The sequence below is a fragment of the Sphaeramia orbicularis genome, chromosome 17 (assembly GCF_902148855.1).
Source record: "Sphaeramia orbicularis chromosome 17, fSphaOr1.1, whole genome shotgun sequence".
NCBI lineage: Eukaryota > Metazoa > Chordata > Actinopteri > Kurtiformes > Apogonidae > Sphaeramia > Sphaeramia orbicularis.
This window is the reverse complement of record NC_043973.1, coordinates 6,244,732-6,262,110: the sequence shown is the minus strand read 5'-3', so window position 1 is coordinate 6,262,110 and position 17,379 is coordinate 6,244,732. Positions and strand designations below refer to the sequence as shown.

General features: G+C 36.9%; 1 protein-coding gene across 1 annotated transcript in view; it reads left to right on the top strand.

Annotated features, from left to right (window-relative positions):
• LOC115436682 (receptor-type tyrosine-protein phosphatase N2-like) overlaps nucleotides 1-17,379 on the top strand; it is a 474,948-nt gene that overhangs the window by 420,426 nt on the left and 37,143 nt on the right. Inside the window, 2 exon segments of the mRNA XM_030159587.1 lie at nucleotides 9,740-9,817; nucleotides 13,907-14,026. Of these exon segments, the coding sequence (XP_030015447.1) occupies nucleotides 9,740-9,817; nucleotides 13,907-14,026 (198 nt within the window).

The window sequence follows — 17,379 nt, the reverse complement described above, 5'->3', positions numbered from 1 at the left end:
GTGTGCAAATTGTCACATCGCCACAATGAAATGCAGTAAACCACTGTTTATGAATATAAAAGAAGAAAAAAAAAAAAAAAGTCAGCTCAGGGATCAATCCCTGGTCACCTGCATGGCAGTCCAATGCTTTATCCACCACACTACCCAGCCACACTGATACAGACTGATAATCAGGCCTTATAACAGTAAGGACAATCTGTCAAAGTGAAAAAAAAGTACTCTTGAAAAAAAATAACGCAATTATTCTGTAACCGTAGGTCATATCTCAAAAATTCTTTCACTTTTGGATTCTGCAGACTTGTGGAAATTTAATGAGGCATAACTTTTGTGAAAAACGTCGGAAATGAATAAGCAGTAATTGCAGAAACGTAGAGTAACTTTGAAAGGCAGATTGCCAACTTCCTGTTGGACTTAGCTCATGGGTGTCAGTGTATGATTTGTCGGGCTCAATCAGACCAACATTTTGGCATTTGTTTCATATGTCTGTAACATTCCTACTGGCCGCTAGGGCAGTTTTTGTGTGTTTTTTTAGTACACAGGTGGCGCTACAGAGACCATTTTGGCACCCAAGGGGTTAATTTTGATATTTTAGGAAAGTGCTCAACAGCCATGATATACATGGCAAATTTGGTGACTTTTGGAGCATGTTAAGGGGGTCAAATAGCAGTCTAAAGTGGAAAAAGTATGAAAATAAACAAATTGTAATAAATCAATAACCGTACATCCTATCTCAACAATTTTTGCATATGAGAGTTGTGGTTAGTCCCGTGAACAGATAGATGTGTCACATGTGGGGAAAAAGTCCAAAGTGAAAAATGAGTTCCAGACATCACAACTTTCCAGGCTTCTAAAAAAAACCTAAGACAGTTATGGAAAAAGTGCAAGATCAGTTTTTTTTTGAGAAAGGTTCACTCTATCTTTTGGTGCTATTTAGAAGTCAATACAACAAACGGTGTCAGGCGAGTTAGTTTTAGAAATTTTATTTTGAAAGGCATATTGTGAACTTCCTGTTGGAGTTAGGTCATAGGTGTCAGTGTATCATTTGTAGTGCTTCATCCAACAAATATTTTGGCACTGGTTCCATGTCTCTACGACATTCCTACTGGCCACTAGGGCCATAAAGGTTTTTTTTTTCACATAGGTGGGGCTAGAGAGCACCTATGGGGTTAATTTTTACATTTTATCAATTTTTTTGCCAGACCTGACATATGTGTAAAGTTTGGTGAGGTTTTGGGCATGTTTAGGGGGTCAAAATCCAGTTCAAAGTGGTGTCTGAATAATACAAAAACGAACGAAATACAATAGGGCCTTGCTTCAAGGCAAGGCCTCTCACTGTGTGAGAGGGCCTTACCTTTTGGCTCTGTCCCTAATAATAATAATAATATGTACAGTGGATCCATTATTCATTCACTCACACTCTGGTGGTGGTAAACTACATATGTAGCCACAGCTGCCCTGGGGTAAGCTGATGGGAGTGTGGTTGTCAATTTGCGCCTACCACCAAGGAAGGAGGGTGAAGTCTTGCCCAAGGACACAACATGACTAGGACAGAGGATTTGAACCGCCAACCCTTGGGTTACTGGACGACCCACTCTACCTCCTGAGCCACAGCTGCCCCCATAAATAATGGTCACTGTAATCCTCATCAAAAATTTACCTGTATTGGTGCTTTTTTAGTGAGTTTGGCTCATCAGGTGAGATACAGTGTTTGGCTTGTGTTGACCTATTGATGATAACCAAACATGCCAATGTTATGCCTACTGGACTCTTACTGACTATTCAAGGAAAAAAATTCAAAGAGTTGATGTAAAAAGTAAAACATGAAGTAGCCATATTTTTGCATTAATTGTAGAAGCCCAAGTGTTTCTTTTATTTTCAGTGGGTAGTAGTGAACATAACTGGTGATACAACCTCCAATATAAGCAAACTGTTTGTCCTTTGTTGACAGAAAAATCCCATATGGAACACAATCAGTCAAGTAGTTGCACAAACACAATCAATAACTTGCTTCTTACTTTCAAACAAAACCACCTCACTAGTTTCATCACACACTCTCACTTAAACTATTATCAGTCACTCAGGTTCCACTCAATTATGCAGCCATGCATACACACACACACACACACACACACACACACACACACACACACACACACACACACACACACACTCTGATGTGTGTCTTGTGCAGATAATACTGTCAGCTTTTATTGACTAAATTAAAGTTAAATTGACTTTTTTAAATAAGGATTTCAAAGTGTCACACCAAAGAGAAAATGAGGAGATGCAATTGATTTCATTTAGTGGCCACTCGTCAAATTGAAAGTTAAAATTAATATTAAGAACTGTAGCTACTGGTTGAAAATGTTGCTAATTCTGAATAAAATTAGCTGACTTAGTTGACTTCACTTGGCTTATCAAGAGTCTGGTCTTGACCAGCTCCAAATATAAACTGTCATGAGATAACTTTTGTGATGATTTTGTGCTATATAAATAAAATTTGATTTGATTTGATTTAGAATTACCTCCAAAACTGATCAATGAAGAAGTTGCAGAAGTAAAATGGTAGCAGTTATCTAAGTCATAGCAATGATAGATAAATACATTTCTAGCCATGACATCAAATATTTCTGTTGTCTTTACTACTAGATCCTAAGCTGGAAATTTTAATTGCAGAAGTGGCAGGTAAGAAACTGATGTGATACATTTATGGCACTCGCCTGCAAACATCTATCTATCTATCTATCTATCTATCTATCTATCTATCTATCTATCTATCTATCTATCTATCTATCTATCTATCTATCTATCTATAATGAACAGTTCATCACCCCTTTATTATGCAAAATTCTGAAAAATGTTCTTAGGCATAACACATTTTGTTATAAATAAACATCCCTAAGAATGGATGTGTTGTTATATAAGGGACTGAGGAATTAAAGACAGTTCATAAAGTTTTTAAAAACAGTTATCTCCCCACAAAAATGTTTTTATTATCCTTAGTGGTACTTGTGTGTGAAATTGAGCTGAAGTCGCAGATTGCTACCATGGCTGCAAAAAATGCAGAAATCTCATATTAGCTACATCTAATATTTGTTTGTGCTGAGTGGATTTTTCAGTTAAGGGAATATTAACTCTAGTCTAGTAAGTGTCAATCACAGTCATTAATGTTAGAATCCATTCACAAGTTGTAGAAGTAGTCCTTGTGGTGCTATATATCATCAGCATAGAAGTCGATCTTGAGTGACTAAGACAAGTGACTTGCCAAATGAAATGAATGTTACACATCTCTACTTTCATAGTGCCAGGCTGCTATACTGAGCCCAGAATATGTTTATGTGACAGTAACAATAGACTTCATCTTAATAAAATCTAAAATATTTGAGATCCTGCATTTTTCAGTCCTTCATCTACCATATCCCATCCATCCATCCATCCACCCAGAAACAATGAAAGAATGAAAGAAAATATATATCAGCTAAATATGAATCACCACATCCTGTTGGAATCAATGTATCCTTATGTTAATTTAGCTTGGTCCTCCAGAAACAATGACTTGTTTGAATTATCCACAGAATTGAGGCTACGTTTACACGGCAACACTAAGATCCAATTCCGCAAAGATTTCTCCTTTGCGTTATAAAATCATTCCGCGTTAAGACGAAGCCGCTATGATAACGATCTGCGTTCACATGAGTCCGCGAGGACGGCTGAATACGCTGTAGTGGCCATGCCAGACCAGTAGCTGGCGATGTAGAGCTGTAGTGAAACAGTGGCAGTAAAACACGCGCCTGCGCACAAACGATTTCCGGTTTAGACAGCCCTTAAATGAGAAGAAGAATAGGCGGACAACACTATTTACAAACAACAATGGCGAGTGGTAGAACGAAGACGCAGGACTTCTTTGTCTGGACAGACGATGAAGTTGGGTTGTTGCTGGATGTGGCCCTGAATTATAAAAGTTAGCAGCACGTATTTTGTTCTGACACCGGCCATTGTTGTTGTGGTTGTTTGTTCTTTTTCTGCAGCTTTATTGTGTCATAGAGGCTGGCAAACCAGCTTGGAGGCGCATTACCGCCACCAACTGGCCTGGAGTGGGTTAACTGGTGGTACTTGGCTGCGCGCGCATGCGGTGATGTCATATTTTACCCCGGAACGCTCCGACTCACGTTAACATGGAGCTGGAATGCGGAGCGTATCGATAACGTTCCACCCTGGACCCTGGTATCAAAAGTTTCCGGATTCAGGCACTCTAGGCACCGTTTCCATGTTAACAGAAGGCTAATCCCCGATGAAATCTTCCCGGAGTCGACTGAATCCGACGCCGTGTAAACGGCCCCTTATACTGAATAGATTAATTGTATATACAATATGTGTGTGTCTCTGTGTGTAGTATCATTAATGGCAGAGTTGAATTCTGGAGACACTCTGAGATGTCAGGGAGCATTATGTGCGCCTGCAGAGACTGAAAAGTCAGAGTGAGAAAGATAATGAGAGATATCAAGTTTATGGACTCCTGCTCTGACATTTTGATTTCTCTCATCTTTTTGCTGTCTCTTTTTTTCTTTTGTACATTCTTCATCTCTTTCCATTTTGTACCTTTTCTTTTCGATTGACTTTGTTGTTTTCTCTCTGTCTCTTTGTCCCCCCTTGGTCTTTTGTAGTGTTTAACTACTTCCAAGACTGAGCCACTGTGGACAGGAAGACTTCTCGTGCACTCCCAAATCATTGCTGTTTTAGGAACCTTAACATCTGTTCTCAACACTCAGGATGCCCCTTTAGTGTTGATTTTCAATGTGCAGGTACCAGATAGATGTTAGCACAAGCCCGTAGACATTGGAAATTGAAAACCTCAAACACAGACATACTTAAATTGGCAGAAACCTTAAGAAGAATATAAGAGTATATAATACACTTAATATAAGAGGAACTTATATTAAGTAGTTATGGTGGAACACATACAAATGTAGACAAGGTTTCATTTCATCTTTATTTTTGCATTTTCTCATTTTGTCTTTCCTATTTTAGCACTGACCCTATCACCAATCCTTTTACTAACCCTAACCAAGTTGTTTTCATTCATATCCACAGTGAAACTGTAATTATAGCATTTCCTAGATGTCTTTCACACTACCTCACACAATGAAAAATAACACCCAGTGGCTCACAGTAAAATAGAATATAGTTTATTGTCCCAATAGAGAAATTTGCTGTGGACTGAAACTGAACTGGATTTTTGGAGAAACTGATTTTTGGTACATGTATTTTGTCATTTCAGCAGTGCATTTGGTACCTGGACCTTCAGTGGGGACTTATTTGACTCAATCCACCTCTTAATACCACCACTATGACATCACAATTATAGAAAGTCCTCTCTTTTCCTTTTTGTACTATAAAAAAAACACTAAATAACAAGATGTGGCATTACAGTGAGAGAGAGACATTTGGCGTATCGAATGACTTGAGTGAATTGAGTGAATGCCATTATTACCAAAGTAAGAAACCCAGTTAAGACAACTTCAAACCTCTACACTACAGCCACAACTGTGCCATGTACATTATTTGGAGCAGTTCAGAATCAGTATTTTTCTGATAACATGACAAAAAGTTTAAAAAATTTAATGAATATATTATAGCCTACTCACCAGAGATGCTCATTATTTATACAAAATCCTTCCTCCTTTCTTTGTGCAGGAAAACTTCAATGACTCTGACATAGAGGTAATCTGTGTGTTCTAGTTCCATCAAGAAGTCTTTTTATGGCCATGAAGGCCAAGTTTGCGAATTGCCTCTGTCCTGTCATATTCCTGGCAGAAGTTTTTATTCTCTTGGGGACAAAGAATGTCCACTCAATGCTGACCCCTCCTCACGATGTCTCGCTTTTCTGGAAAAGTCCACCTTAAAAATGGATTTTTAAGTATGTCCAAGACCAAATAATAGACCAAATAATTTTTCTCTCCTCTGCCAGCCATTGTGGGCATAAAAAATTCTACCTCAAATGTAATAATAGTTCGATTCAGTTCAATTCAATTAGCTTTATTGGCATGAATCAAAAAGAATATTGTCAAAGCTATATCAAATAATAGTTTTGCTCTCACCATCCAATCAGAAGAAGGATAAATGCTGATGACATTGAGGGCCAGCTAGCTGGCTGTGTGAGGCAAAATTTGAATCTGATTGGTTAAAGAAACAGTCCTGATGTTAAACCATGTAAGTTACCTTTTAGCATATTTTAACTGAAATAGCCTAACAGTAAATAAGAATCCTACCCTTTGCTCTGCTATAAAATCTGAAAATACACCTAATCACTGGAGTTTTTCAGTCACAGCTGTCTTGTTCTACTCCATGGTTTGATGGAGAAACTTGGAAGAGTGGCTTTACATTATACATTATGTTTATATTTGGTCTCATGAATTGGATAGATAGGAGAGAGATGCAACATGAAGGATTGTATTTTGAAATTCTGGCTTCTTTCTCCCTGACTTTGACTCTTAAGTGTTTAAGGTTAGATGAAGATAGAATTTCTTGGTTAGATGAAGAGTTTTGTAGTGAGTGAAAAAAACTTTAAGTATGGCTGCATTGTCATGGTGAAACAGAACAACATCCTCAAATTGTTGTGTGAAGAACTCCCTATGATTTTCTAGATTTATACCAAAGGGCTCAGATGATAATAAAAATGGTATAAAACTATGAACAAGCTTGTTCATGTTTTAAGCGGCACTTTCTGCCTCAAGCTATTTTTTTTCTAGGATACAGTACTGGCCGCAGATATTTTAATGAGCTGAAGTCCCTCTTAGTATGTCACCTTTTCTCTGCCTACATTTTAGTTCATTAGAAGTGCATTATTCTTTGGCATTCATAAAGGGAACACAGGGCCATTAAAGACAATTTTGTTGTGCAGAAAAGCCCCTGAAATTATCTGTCTTCCCTCTGTAATTGCTTTCAGCTAAATTGGTCTTGCCAATTATAACATTTAGCGTACCATTTACATGGTAATAGGCAGCGGTGTCACTCACTTTGTCGCAAATTCACCTCACGTTTGTCTCCTGTCTTTTTCCCTCAGCACCTACGCCATCCTTCTGTAATCTCCATTATGTGACAGAAGACGTCTAAGTACTTTTACCCATGAAGCTTTGCATTGCGAATACACAAACAGTAAAGATGCTCTATAATCACTTCCATCTATAGATAATTTACTTGCTCAAAGAACACAAAGCATTGTGTGCTTTGATGTCAAAGGCTACTGTGTAATGTGATAATCAGACATTTAATGCTTATAGAAATTTCATTCATCAGTCTTTCTCTAGTTTCACCAAATAACTAAGGTGTAAGTCATTTTTTACAGCAGTGGAGGGATTTCTAGACATTGTTTAATACAGCTTTTTTGCAAACTGACATGAACAAATGCTTTCAGAGGTGGCACAGAAATGCCTTAGCAACCTTAATGCATTCTTTCCAAAGTGTATATCAAAGTGCACAGAGATGTATGAGAGGCCTCTGTGCACTAACTCATCACTGCACTGCAGCTGGCTGAGCTAAATTGGCCTTTATTGGCCTCTCACAGATTATTTCATTTGTATACTTTTATTTATGAAGCTATTACTTGCTTGTCATTGCCTCACTTCTCTTTTTGTGAAGTTTTCTCCAAACTCAGGGTACTTTTCCAGGACACTGTAGTCAGTATTTTCCTCAAAAGAGTTTTCTCAAAAATATTTTAAATTTACCATGTACAGTATTAAATATAAGTGTATAAATGAATAATTTAAACCATTTTACAGTAGATAGCCCATGTCACATTTTTTATCTTCAATCCTCTGGTACATGAAACTTTACAGCAACAACATTAACCCATAAAGACCCAAACAGCCATTGGCAACCAAACCATCTGCTGATCTAAACTGTTTAATCCCTGTTGATCCACTAATCCTATCAGTCCATGTTAATAATTGGTGTAAAATACAGTTATTCATCTTTTCATAGTCATCAGATATGACCCATTTGAACATTCAGAGGTTCCGTAGTTACCGTGGAAACACTGTCATCTTCTACAACATTGATTCACCAGTAAATTGCATGGAGTTGGATCAATGACAGTGGATGGACACACTGGGTTTATGTCCAGTTAATGATATCGTTGCTGAAAAAGTCACTTTTTCTTCAGTTTTCTCTGTTTCTGATATAATAACCTATGAACTTACTCTAAGGTTAAAAGAATATTTCCATGATTAGTGAATTAAATATAGGAAAATAAATGATTTGCACTGAAAAAATGTGAAACACCGAGAGTAATATTACAATAAATGGTGATAAACCACTTAAGAAAGGTTAAATATAGAGAAAAATTCATTTGGGAAGTGACATAAAAGGGTCTTTATGGGTTAATAGAAGATATCCATTTGTATATTTATAGACTAAATGTAATACAAGTGGTGGTAAACATTTAAAATTTAACACACGACACAGATGTGATCAAAATTCAAAACTCTCAAATCTGCAAAGATGTCATGTCTCCAGTATCTTACAGTGAAATGTACCACTATTTTTATACACAATTTTGAGTTTGTAAATTTTAAGTAGGTTCATTTATAGAAGGAATCTTTTTTTTGTCTTAAAACTACGTAACACAAGACAGTACAATATATGGTAAAGGACTATGATGTGCATAAATGTCTTAGGGTTTATACCGAGGAAAATAATTTGTCAGAACTTTCCCAGGTTTTTTTAGTTTACCGGCCAACATGAAAATTTATCATGGGCTCTTATAGGGAAAAAATTTAAATCGTCCTCTCCGAAACTACAGTTCTGATTGACTGCAAACTTGGTATACAGCTTCTTTATGATGATGTCAACACAAGGTATTGAAATTATTTTGATCCGGATCTGATTCTGGATTTGGTGCGACTTTGAAAAATTTTCCCATTATAAGAGATAGGAAGTGGATTTATACAATAAATCAGTAAGTATCAATGATATCAAGTTGGAATCTGAATTTTTTACAGATCTGATTGGAATATTACCAAAACATGGGCTATTTCTGTAATGTAATAAATACACAGAACTGGGTGATAATAAATGGCATCTGGATACATTTCCCATCCCTTTTAATTTGGCTGGTAAGCTACAGGGCCATTGGTCCTATTTTTGGTAAAATTGTAGATGTTTTTTCTACCAATTTCTTAAAAATATACATTTGGATCCAATATTAGACCAATATATCTAAATTTTGTCAATATATCAATCTTAGTATTCTCCTGAAAATTACAATAGGATGTTGTATATACAAATTCAATTCACTTCAGGCATCAAGGGGTTATGGTAGTTATTTCAACAAAATGTGTGTTCTGAAAGAAAATTGAGTCGAATTTAGGTAAAATGATGCATAGGAACAATAAGTTACCACTTGTTTACACCTAACACATCAAGGAATAAGATGTCACAGTTGCAAGGTTTTCCTATGAACATTGACTTTAAACTGATATTATGCTGAGTGCACTGGGTCAAGGCCAGTTTTCACACTCACATTATGAAGTTTTGCTTTTTATTTATCAACCCTCACTGTGTTTTGTGCTTGAGAGAGGAGAGATCCTGATTCTTTTCTAAAAGTTTTTTTGTAAAAAGTGAAAAAAAAAAAATTATTTATAAAAATAATAACAGTGTAGAAAAAAGGACATTGACTTCAAATGTCTGCATGTGGAACATAACATACCTCCTATAGCATGTCTTTTTGTTCTCCTTGTAGATGGACCATGATCCAAGGAATCCAGCCTACATTGCCACTCAAGGTCCCCTGCCCTCTACTGTGGCTGATTTCTGGCAGGTAAAAGCACACATAAACACACAGTACACACACACTCAGGAAAAAATCAGTGCATTCTCATCTTTTAAATAAGAGTTAGCCAATTTTTATTAGTGCAGCAAGCCACACGGGAAACCTGCCTGTTCTGTGTATGTCATTATGAATCTCTCCTTCACCTTCCTGCTCAACAATGGCTCCATCACACATACACCCGTGTACAATGGGACCCATTTTAATATAGGGTGTGACAAATCATTTTCCCACTGTTCCAAATGCTGGACTGGGTTTGAATCTCAGACCAGGATATCAATAGGTTATTCTGGCCAACTGCTGTGTATTTGCTATGTCAAAGGGACGACTTGGGAGGGATTTTTATGTCCTCATGAGCATATGTATGCACCACCATTGCTGCACTCCCATCCTCATATCATAAATTATAAAAATAAAATTGGTGGTGTTTTTGTACATTCAGGCAACATTCCATGTATTTGAAATATGTATGTATGTAAGAGAAAATAAAAATTGTTACACTCAAACTTTTTTTTAACCAAACTCAGATATTTTCTTTGCAATGCAAAGCCAAAATGGCAGCAGCACTAATCAAATGGCTTGTTTTAATGTCAAGAATGTTCTGTAGTAAATGAAACTTGATAGTATAATATATTAGTGTGGTTACATTTAAATGACTCTTTACTGCCGACTGATCTTCTTTGCTTATAATTCCATGAACAGTGATAACACCAACTGCTTTGTCACAAAATAGACAGATACAAATATTATAGTATGCAGTTGCAATGGGCTGTAATGACAGCAACATTTTTTCTTCACTTATTTTGTTATCCCCTTCAAAATCCACACATTCGGTCTCCCGATAGTAAGTGAGTGGGAGCTGCACTGATTAATATATATATATAAATGTTGTGCAATTTTGTATTATAGCCGATGAAAGATTACCAAGATGAAATTGGTGATATCTTTGGTTGAGACGCCAAAACGATGGGATAGTCACAATTCTGACAGTGTCAATAATTTGGCTGCTGCTTTGACCTACATCTACTAACCAACCAATGGAAAATTGACCTTGTCAAATCAAGTGCCCTAGTTGGGTGTATGCTTGGGTGTAACCTTACACCCAACTCAAAGCTGAAAGTTACAATAATTGCATTTTGTGTCATAATGCATCATGGACATAAGTTGCATCTGGGTGTAACACTAGCCATGGTGACAGATCAGAAAAAAAGACAACCACATTCAGGTACAACAATGGCAAGACATCTTGTTTAAAAACTGCATTATAAAAGGGCTTAAGAGGAGAACGGGTCATCTGTGACTGGGGTAACCCAATGTCTATTTATACAGTGAGCTAAATCAAAGGTTTTATTTTGTTAGGCAAACTGTTTCTGTTACTTGAAGTGCTTTCCTCCTAACTGCAACATTTACAGAAATGTGACACTCACCTTACCCTGCAGGTATTGGACTCAGATTTATTTTACTTTACCAAATGGAGCCTTTCAAAATACTGAGGCAAATATGACAACAGTCTGACATGCAACAGCAGGCGTGGTCATAAGAAAAGTATCTGTAACTCTCCAGTGCTGCATGTTTCAGGTATCACATCCACCTACCCACCCAGGAAATATCAGCAAAGACAGAACATCTATTTAAAATCTGAATTACCTGGTATTGTCAGCTCAATGGAAAATAGCCTGGATTGACACAATTCCCAAAATAATGGTATCTAAATTTGCTGTGTTTTCCCTTGCGCTTACTCAATCTATGGTTTTTCCCACGACCATAAAAAATGTTTTGTGAAAACCTAGGTTAATTATTAACTAGTGTGTTGACCGACGGGTAACCATGGGTTCTAGCTCCTGGACTTCATCATTGTCAATACCAAACTGCAGCAGTCAGCTCTTTCCAGATTTTGTGTGATGCTCGACACACACTACATGCACACACACACACACACACACACACACACACACACACACACACACACACCCACACACACACACACACACACACACACACAGAGTCCACTTCACTTTTATAATATAAGATTCTTTACCACAATAGTGAAGCAGATGTAGACTATCCTCACACTTCATTAGCGCTGTTAAATTATCACACACACTGGTAGTGGAGTGAAAACTTTGAGTTGTTCTGGGTAGCTTTTTCACATAAAGGGGACTTTGAAAACACATCTAATACATCTCTGTCCAAAGTCTACATACATCAAACTTGACGTCATACCCAACATTATTAAATCCATGTCACACAGTGTGGCTGCAAGAAATATATAAGATTGCTGAAATCACTCAGTCTGTATTGGTGCCTTAACAGGCCTTGAAAAACAAACACACTTCTCTAACAGCACATCTGAGAACAGTTAGAACTTCAGACTAATGTGGACAGATTGTTGAGTTGCAACTGACAAATTGTTGTTTTTGTGACGGTGGAGATGACTCTGATAGTGAAGATGTGCAGAGTCAAAATGAGCCAATAGTCAGTTTTAAAATTCAAGACTATTTGTCTACACAGTTCAGAAGATGGATGGATGGATGGATGGATGGATGGATGGATGGATGGATGGATGGATGGATGGATGGATGGATGGATGGATGGATGGGCATAAAAGCCAGTACTTTCTTGAAGTCTCACTTCAAAGTTGCACTGAGTTGTCTGAAGAATTCACTCATTAACTCATTTCACGTTTACACATTTATGCACCTGCCAATTGTCATTTATTCTTCCTTGTTAGAGTGTTAGTAAAACTAGTGGACTCGTTTAGAAAGATGGTGGGGGTGGTGGCTTCAGATCCAATTTGAGAATTTTGTTTCAGGATTGCACTAAGGTGTCCATTCACCTGAAGTGATGTATTTCAAGGTATATAACCCACAGTGTTCAGTTTCAACAAGTAAAAACATTCAACTATGTGCTTTCTTCAAAAGAGCAGGGTGTGCAGTTAACTTCATCAGGATAAATAAGGCTTTAGATAAAATTAACATTTTAATGAACACCCAGTTTTAACACAGGGAACTTGCTCTCTAAGCAGCAGCAGAACTCTCACAATGTCAGCTAAAGCGAATTAACACCATTTCTCAAAAAAGTGCACCGTCACATCTTTAGATTCACAAGACCAATCAGTGAAGCTCTAGGGACTGGGGAAGGTATAGAGAAGCACAGTAATTCAAAACACCCTGCAATTAACATCAGTTAAATCTCCATCAAGGTGTGGCAGTGCTCTTGACAGAACGGCAGGTGCAGCCATCTTGATTATCTAATGTGATGATGTGGGAGCACTATTGTTTTATGGCTTCCATTAATGGCTGACTGTTATGTCTGATCTGAGGCAAATGGATCTCCAGAGCCGGCCCACCCTCCAGCTATGAGAATATGACTGCCAGCAGGAAAAATACGACCGCAGGCTTTGTCTCGCTGTACAGTGACCCAGCAGAGGGAGGGAACAGCCTTGGCTGTGATTACTTTTCATGCCACATCCCTTGAGTGCCTGGTAGTTTCTTCATAAACTTTGTAACACAGTGAACACGTCGTGAAGTGTTTCGAAATAAGATTCAATGATTTATAAGACCCACACCCTAACCCTAATCTCCAAACAGTCACAGCAAGGCAAAATGTCCACTAATTTTTGACCAAGTGGGTGAGGACATGTCAATGTTCCTGTTAGATTTTTGGGAACTGTTGACAGTTTCAAATAAGATCTTGTTCCAACTTAAGCTTTTCACGAAGTGACTCCTGGTCTTAAGAGACAGCTCATTTGGAAGACTTTGGAATTACAAAATAGCCCAAGGTCTGGTTTGAAAGACCTATCAGGAAATTGAGTATAAACTCTTCTTTCAAGTCTGTACTGTTGGTATAGAACACATTTGGTGGATAGGCTTTAATCTCTCAACATCCACTAAGTAATTTAACAGGTTACTCTAAAGCTAAAATAAACCATGATACCAAAACTTTAGACTATTCTACTCTTTGGAAATAAGACTTTACAATGCCAGTCAGATTCCAAAAGATGAATTTCAGATGTGGCACCTTTACCTGCCTTCTCCACATAAAAGCAGTAGTCTAACTCAGTGTGTGCTTTGTTTTCAGATGGTTTGGGAGAATGGCTGTGTGGTCATTGTTATGTTGACTCCTCTGGTCGAGAATGGGGTGAAGCAGTGCTACCATTACTGGCCTGATGAGGGATCCAACTTGTACCACATCTATGAGGTAAAATGTCCAATCCATGATGGAAAACTGATGGAACTGATGGAAAAATGGTGTGTATCATCATTTGAGTTCCTGTCCTTTTTTTTTTTTTAAATAGATGATAACAGCGAAATAAATAACTCATAATTTAGGTTGTTACTGTTGAAACATCCGAAAGTGCAATATTGTGCCTCATAATGTCTGCTAGTCCACTGATTCATAACCAGGGTCACACGTATCTCAGAGGTACTTGTGCAATTGGCAGTGGGTCTATGTAGTGGTGATTTGATTAAATTACCCTCATTACAAACTGATGTCATAGTGACCTTTAGTAAATGCATGCTAACTAAGCAGTTATGGAGCCAATCTGGGGCCAAAAGAATTGTATATGAAAAAATTTAATTTGAAACTTAAAATTTAAGTTTTGATCTTGAATTTTGAAAAATACGACAATGTATTCAAATTAAAAATAACTGTATGAAAATTTTTTTCAGGTTAAATATAATTTTGATTCACTTCAGTAATTCTTTTGAATAAATTATTTCTTTTCATGTTTCACTTTCATATATATTTTAATATTTGAGGTTTAATTTTTTTTTAGTTGCATGTTTTATCTTTTCAAATTCAGATCTTATTTTTTTGTTTCAAATCTTGTTTTTTCACTGTCAGATCTTTTTTCCACTTTCAGATCTCTTTTTTTCGCTTGTACAACTTTTGGCCCTGACGTTGTGTGGAGGGCGTGGCCTCAACTGAGAGGGACGTGGAATCATGAGTGACAGCATAACAAAAAGACTTAGGAACCTTCCCCGCTCATGTTGCCTTCAGGAACGTAGGAACTAAAACAATTCAGACTCAACACTTTATGTACACTATTTTCACGTCACTAGTAGTAAAAAAAAAACTGATGCCAGTAACAAACTTATATTTAAAAAGCTGTTTCAGACGGTACTGAGCACCATTTGCAGTATAAGAGTAATACATTTTGCCAGGTTGTGCAGATAAACAGCCACACATTAAATGCATGATATTTCCGATTTCCACATAGCACAGTGAAGGCAAGTCAGTTTGTGGTTAACTTCCTGCTCCAGTCACAACAATGGAGAAAATGAAAAGATAGTAAAACTCAGCACTTCTACTGTCAGAAAAAGGAGTAAATCTAATATGAGGGATACTTTTAAGTTTCAGAGAATGGTGGGTGGGTCCAATGAACACTGCTGTGTGCCACTGCACTGGATCGAGTCGCTATAATACGGACTCCCTAAACAGAATGATAAACAGTATGATAGAAAAGGTGCATAAAGTATCAGGGATGTAATAACCCTCAACTTCAATCTGAGCTTTTATGAACATCTACATGATCAGTGAATATAGGAAAAATACCTGATTTACATAGAAGAAATGCAAAATACAGAGGATAATATTATAATAAATGGTGATCAATCATTTAAAGAAAAGTTAAATATAGAGAAAAATTCATCTGAGAACTGCCACTAAAGTAGCACTGGGCCTTTATGGGTTAAAACACAGAGCTTTGTGTTGTTGGTTTTTTTTTTTTTTTTTTATTTGTTTGGTTTTTTTTAAGTTTTTACTTGACGTAAAGTATCACCCTGTTACGTAACATATGGTACTTGAATTTTAGCAATTCAAAATTGCTAATTCAATAAAATCACAACCAACTTTACATGAGATTTTTTTATTCAACCACTCAGTCAATGTACTCACAAGTGCATGTGTCCTCTGGCCTTACAACAACACTTGGCCACATGCTAAATAATATACAACAAACATGAACTATTGTACCATACCAGAACAACTACTGTCGTTCTGTTTAGGGAGTCCGTATTATAGCAATTCAATCCAGTGCAGTGGCACACAGTAGTGTTCAGTGGAGCCATCCGCCGTTCTCTGAAACTTAAAAGTATCCCTCATATTAGATTTACTCCTTTTTCTGACAGTTGAAGTGCTGAGTTTTACTATCCATTCATTTCTCCGCTGTTGTGACTGGAGCAGGAAGTTAACCACAAGCTGACTTGCCTTCACTGTGCTATGTGGAAATTGGAAATATCATGTATTTAATGTGTGGCTGTTTATCTGCACAATCTGGCATAATTTATTACTCTTATACTGTAAATGGTGCTCAGTACTGTCTAAAACAGCTTTTTAAATATAAGTTTGTTACTGACATCAGTTTTTTCACTACCAGTGACATGAATATAGTGTACATGATGTGTTGAGTCTGAATTGTTTTAGTTCCTACGTTCCCTGAAGGCAACATGGGCAGGGAGGGTCCCTAAGTCTTTTCTTTGTGCTGTCACTCATGATTCCACGTCCCTCTCAATTGAGGCTATGCCCTCCACACCACATCAGGGCCAAAAGTTGTACAAGCGAAAAAAGAGATCTGAAACTGAAAAAAAGATTTGAAAGAGAAAAAAAGATCTGACACTGAAAAAAATAAGATTTGAAACTAAAAAATAAGATCTGAATCTGAAAAGATAAAATATGTAACTGAAAAAAATTAAACCTCAAATATTAAAGTATATGTATGAAAGTGACAAATGAAAATAAATAATTTATCCAAAAGGATTACCGAAGTGAATCAAAATTTTATTTAACCTGAAAAAACTTTTCATACACTTATTTTTTTAATTTGAATACATTGTTGTATTTTTCAAAATTCAAGATCCAAACTTAAATTTTCAGTTTCAAATTTAATTTTTTCATATACAAATATTATGGCCCCAGATTGGCTCCATAATCAGTCAGACAGTTTAGAGAACAATACAATTATTTAGCATATTGGCTAAGTTCAACATTTAAGTAAGTGTAATGCAACCAAGCTCAAATAGTTAGTAAACTGTAATGTTGCCTTTAAATAGTTTGCTACATGTGATAGAAAAATAAAGGCTAAAAAAAGTGTGAATTAAGTGAACAAACTGTAAGTTACCACATGGATAGTTAGGTTTGAATAAATACTAGAAATAGTCTCATGCTTGACTTGGGCATTGCATTTTGAAATAAAGAATATCCATAAAGCACCATTATTTAACATGTATGGAAGTCGAAAAGCATCTCTACAATGGTGTTAGGTTTAGGCAAGGTTACGGGTCACCAGAATGGCAATAATAACAAAGACATAGAGAGACACATATACTGTAGAACAGGGGCGTAGAATTGCATAGGGACGCTAGGGACACGTCCCTACCAATATCCAGCCACTACTATTTTGTCCCTACCAATATTACCGCTGTCCGTAGTGTTTAGCCAATGATTATGGCACACAAAGGGTCTCTGCTAGAAGTCCCGCCTCTAACCTAATTATCACTCTTCGATTGGCTCTGCAGTTTTGCTATGGTACATGTGATTGGCCGTCCCCG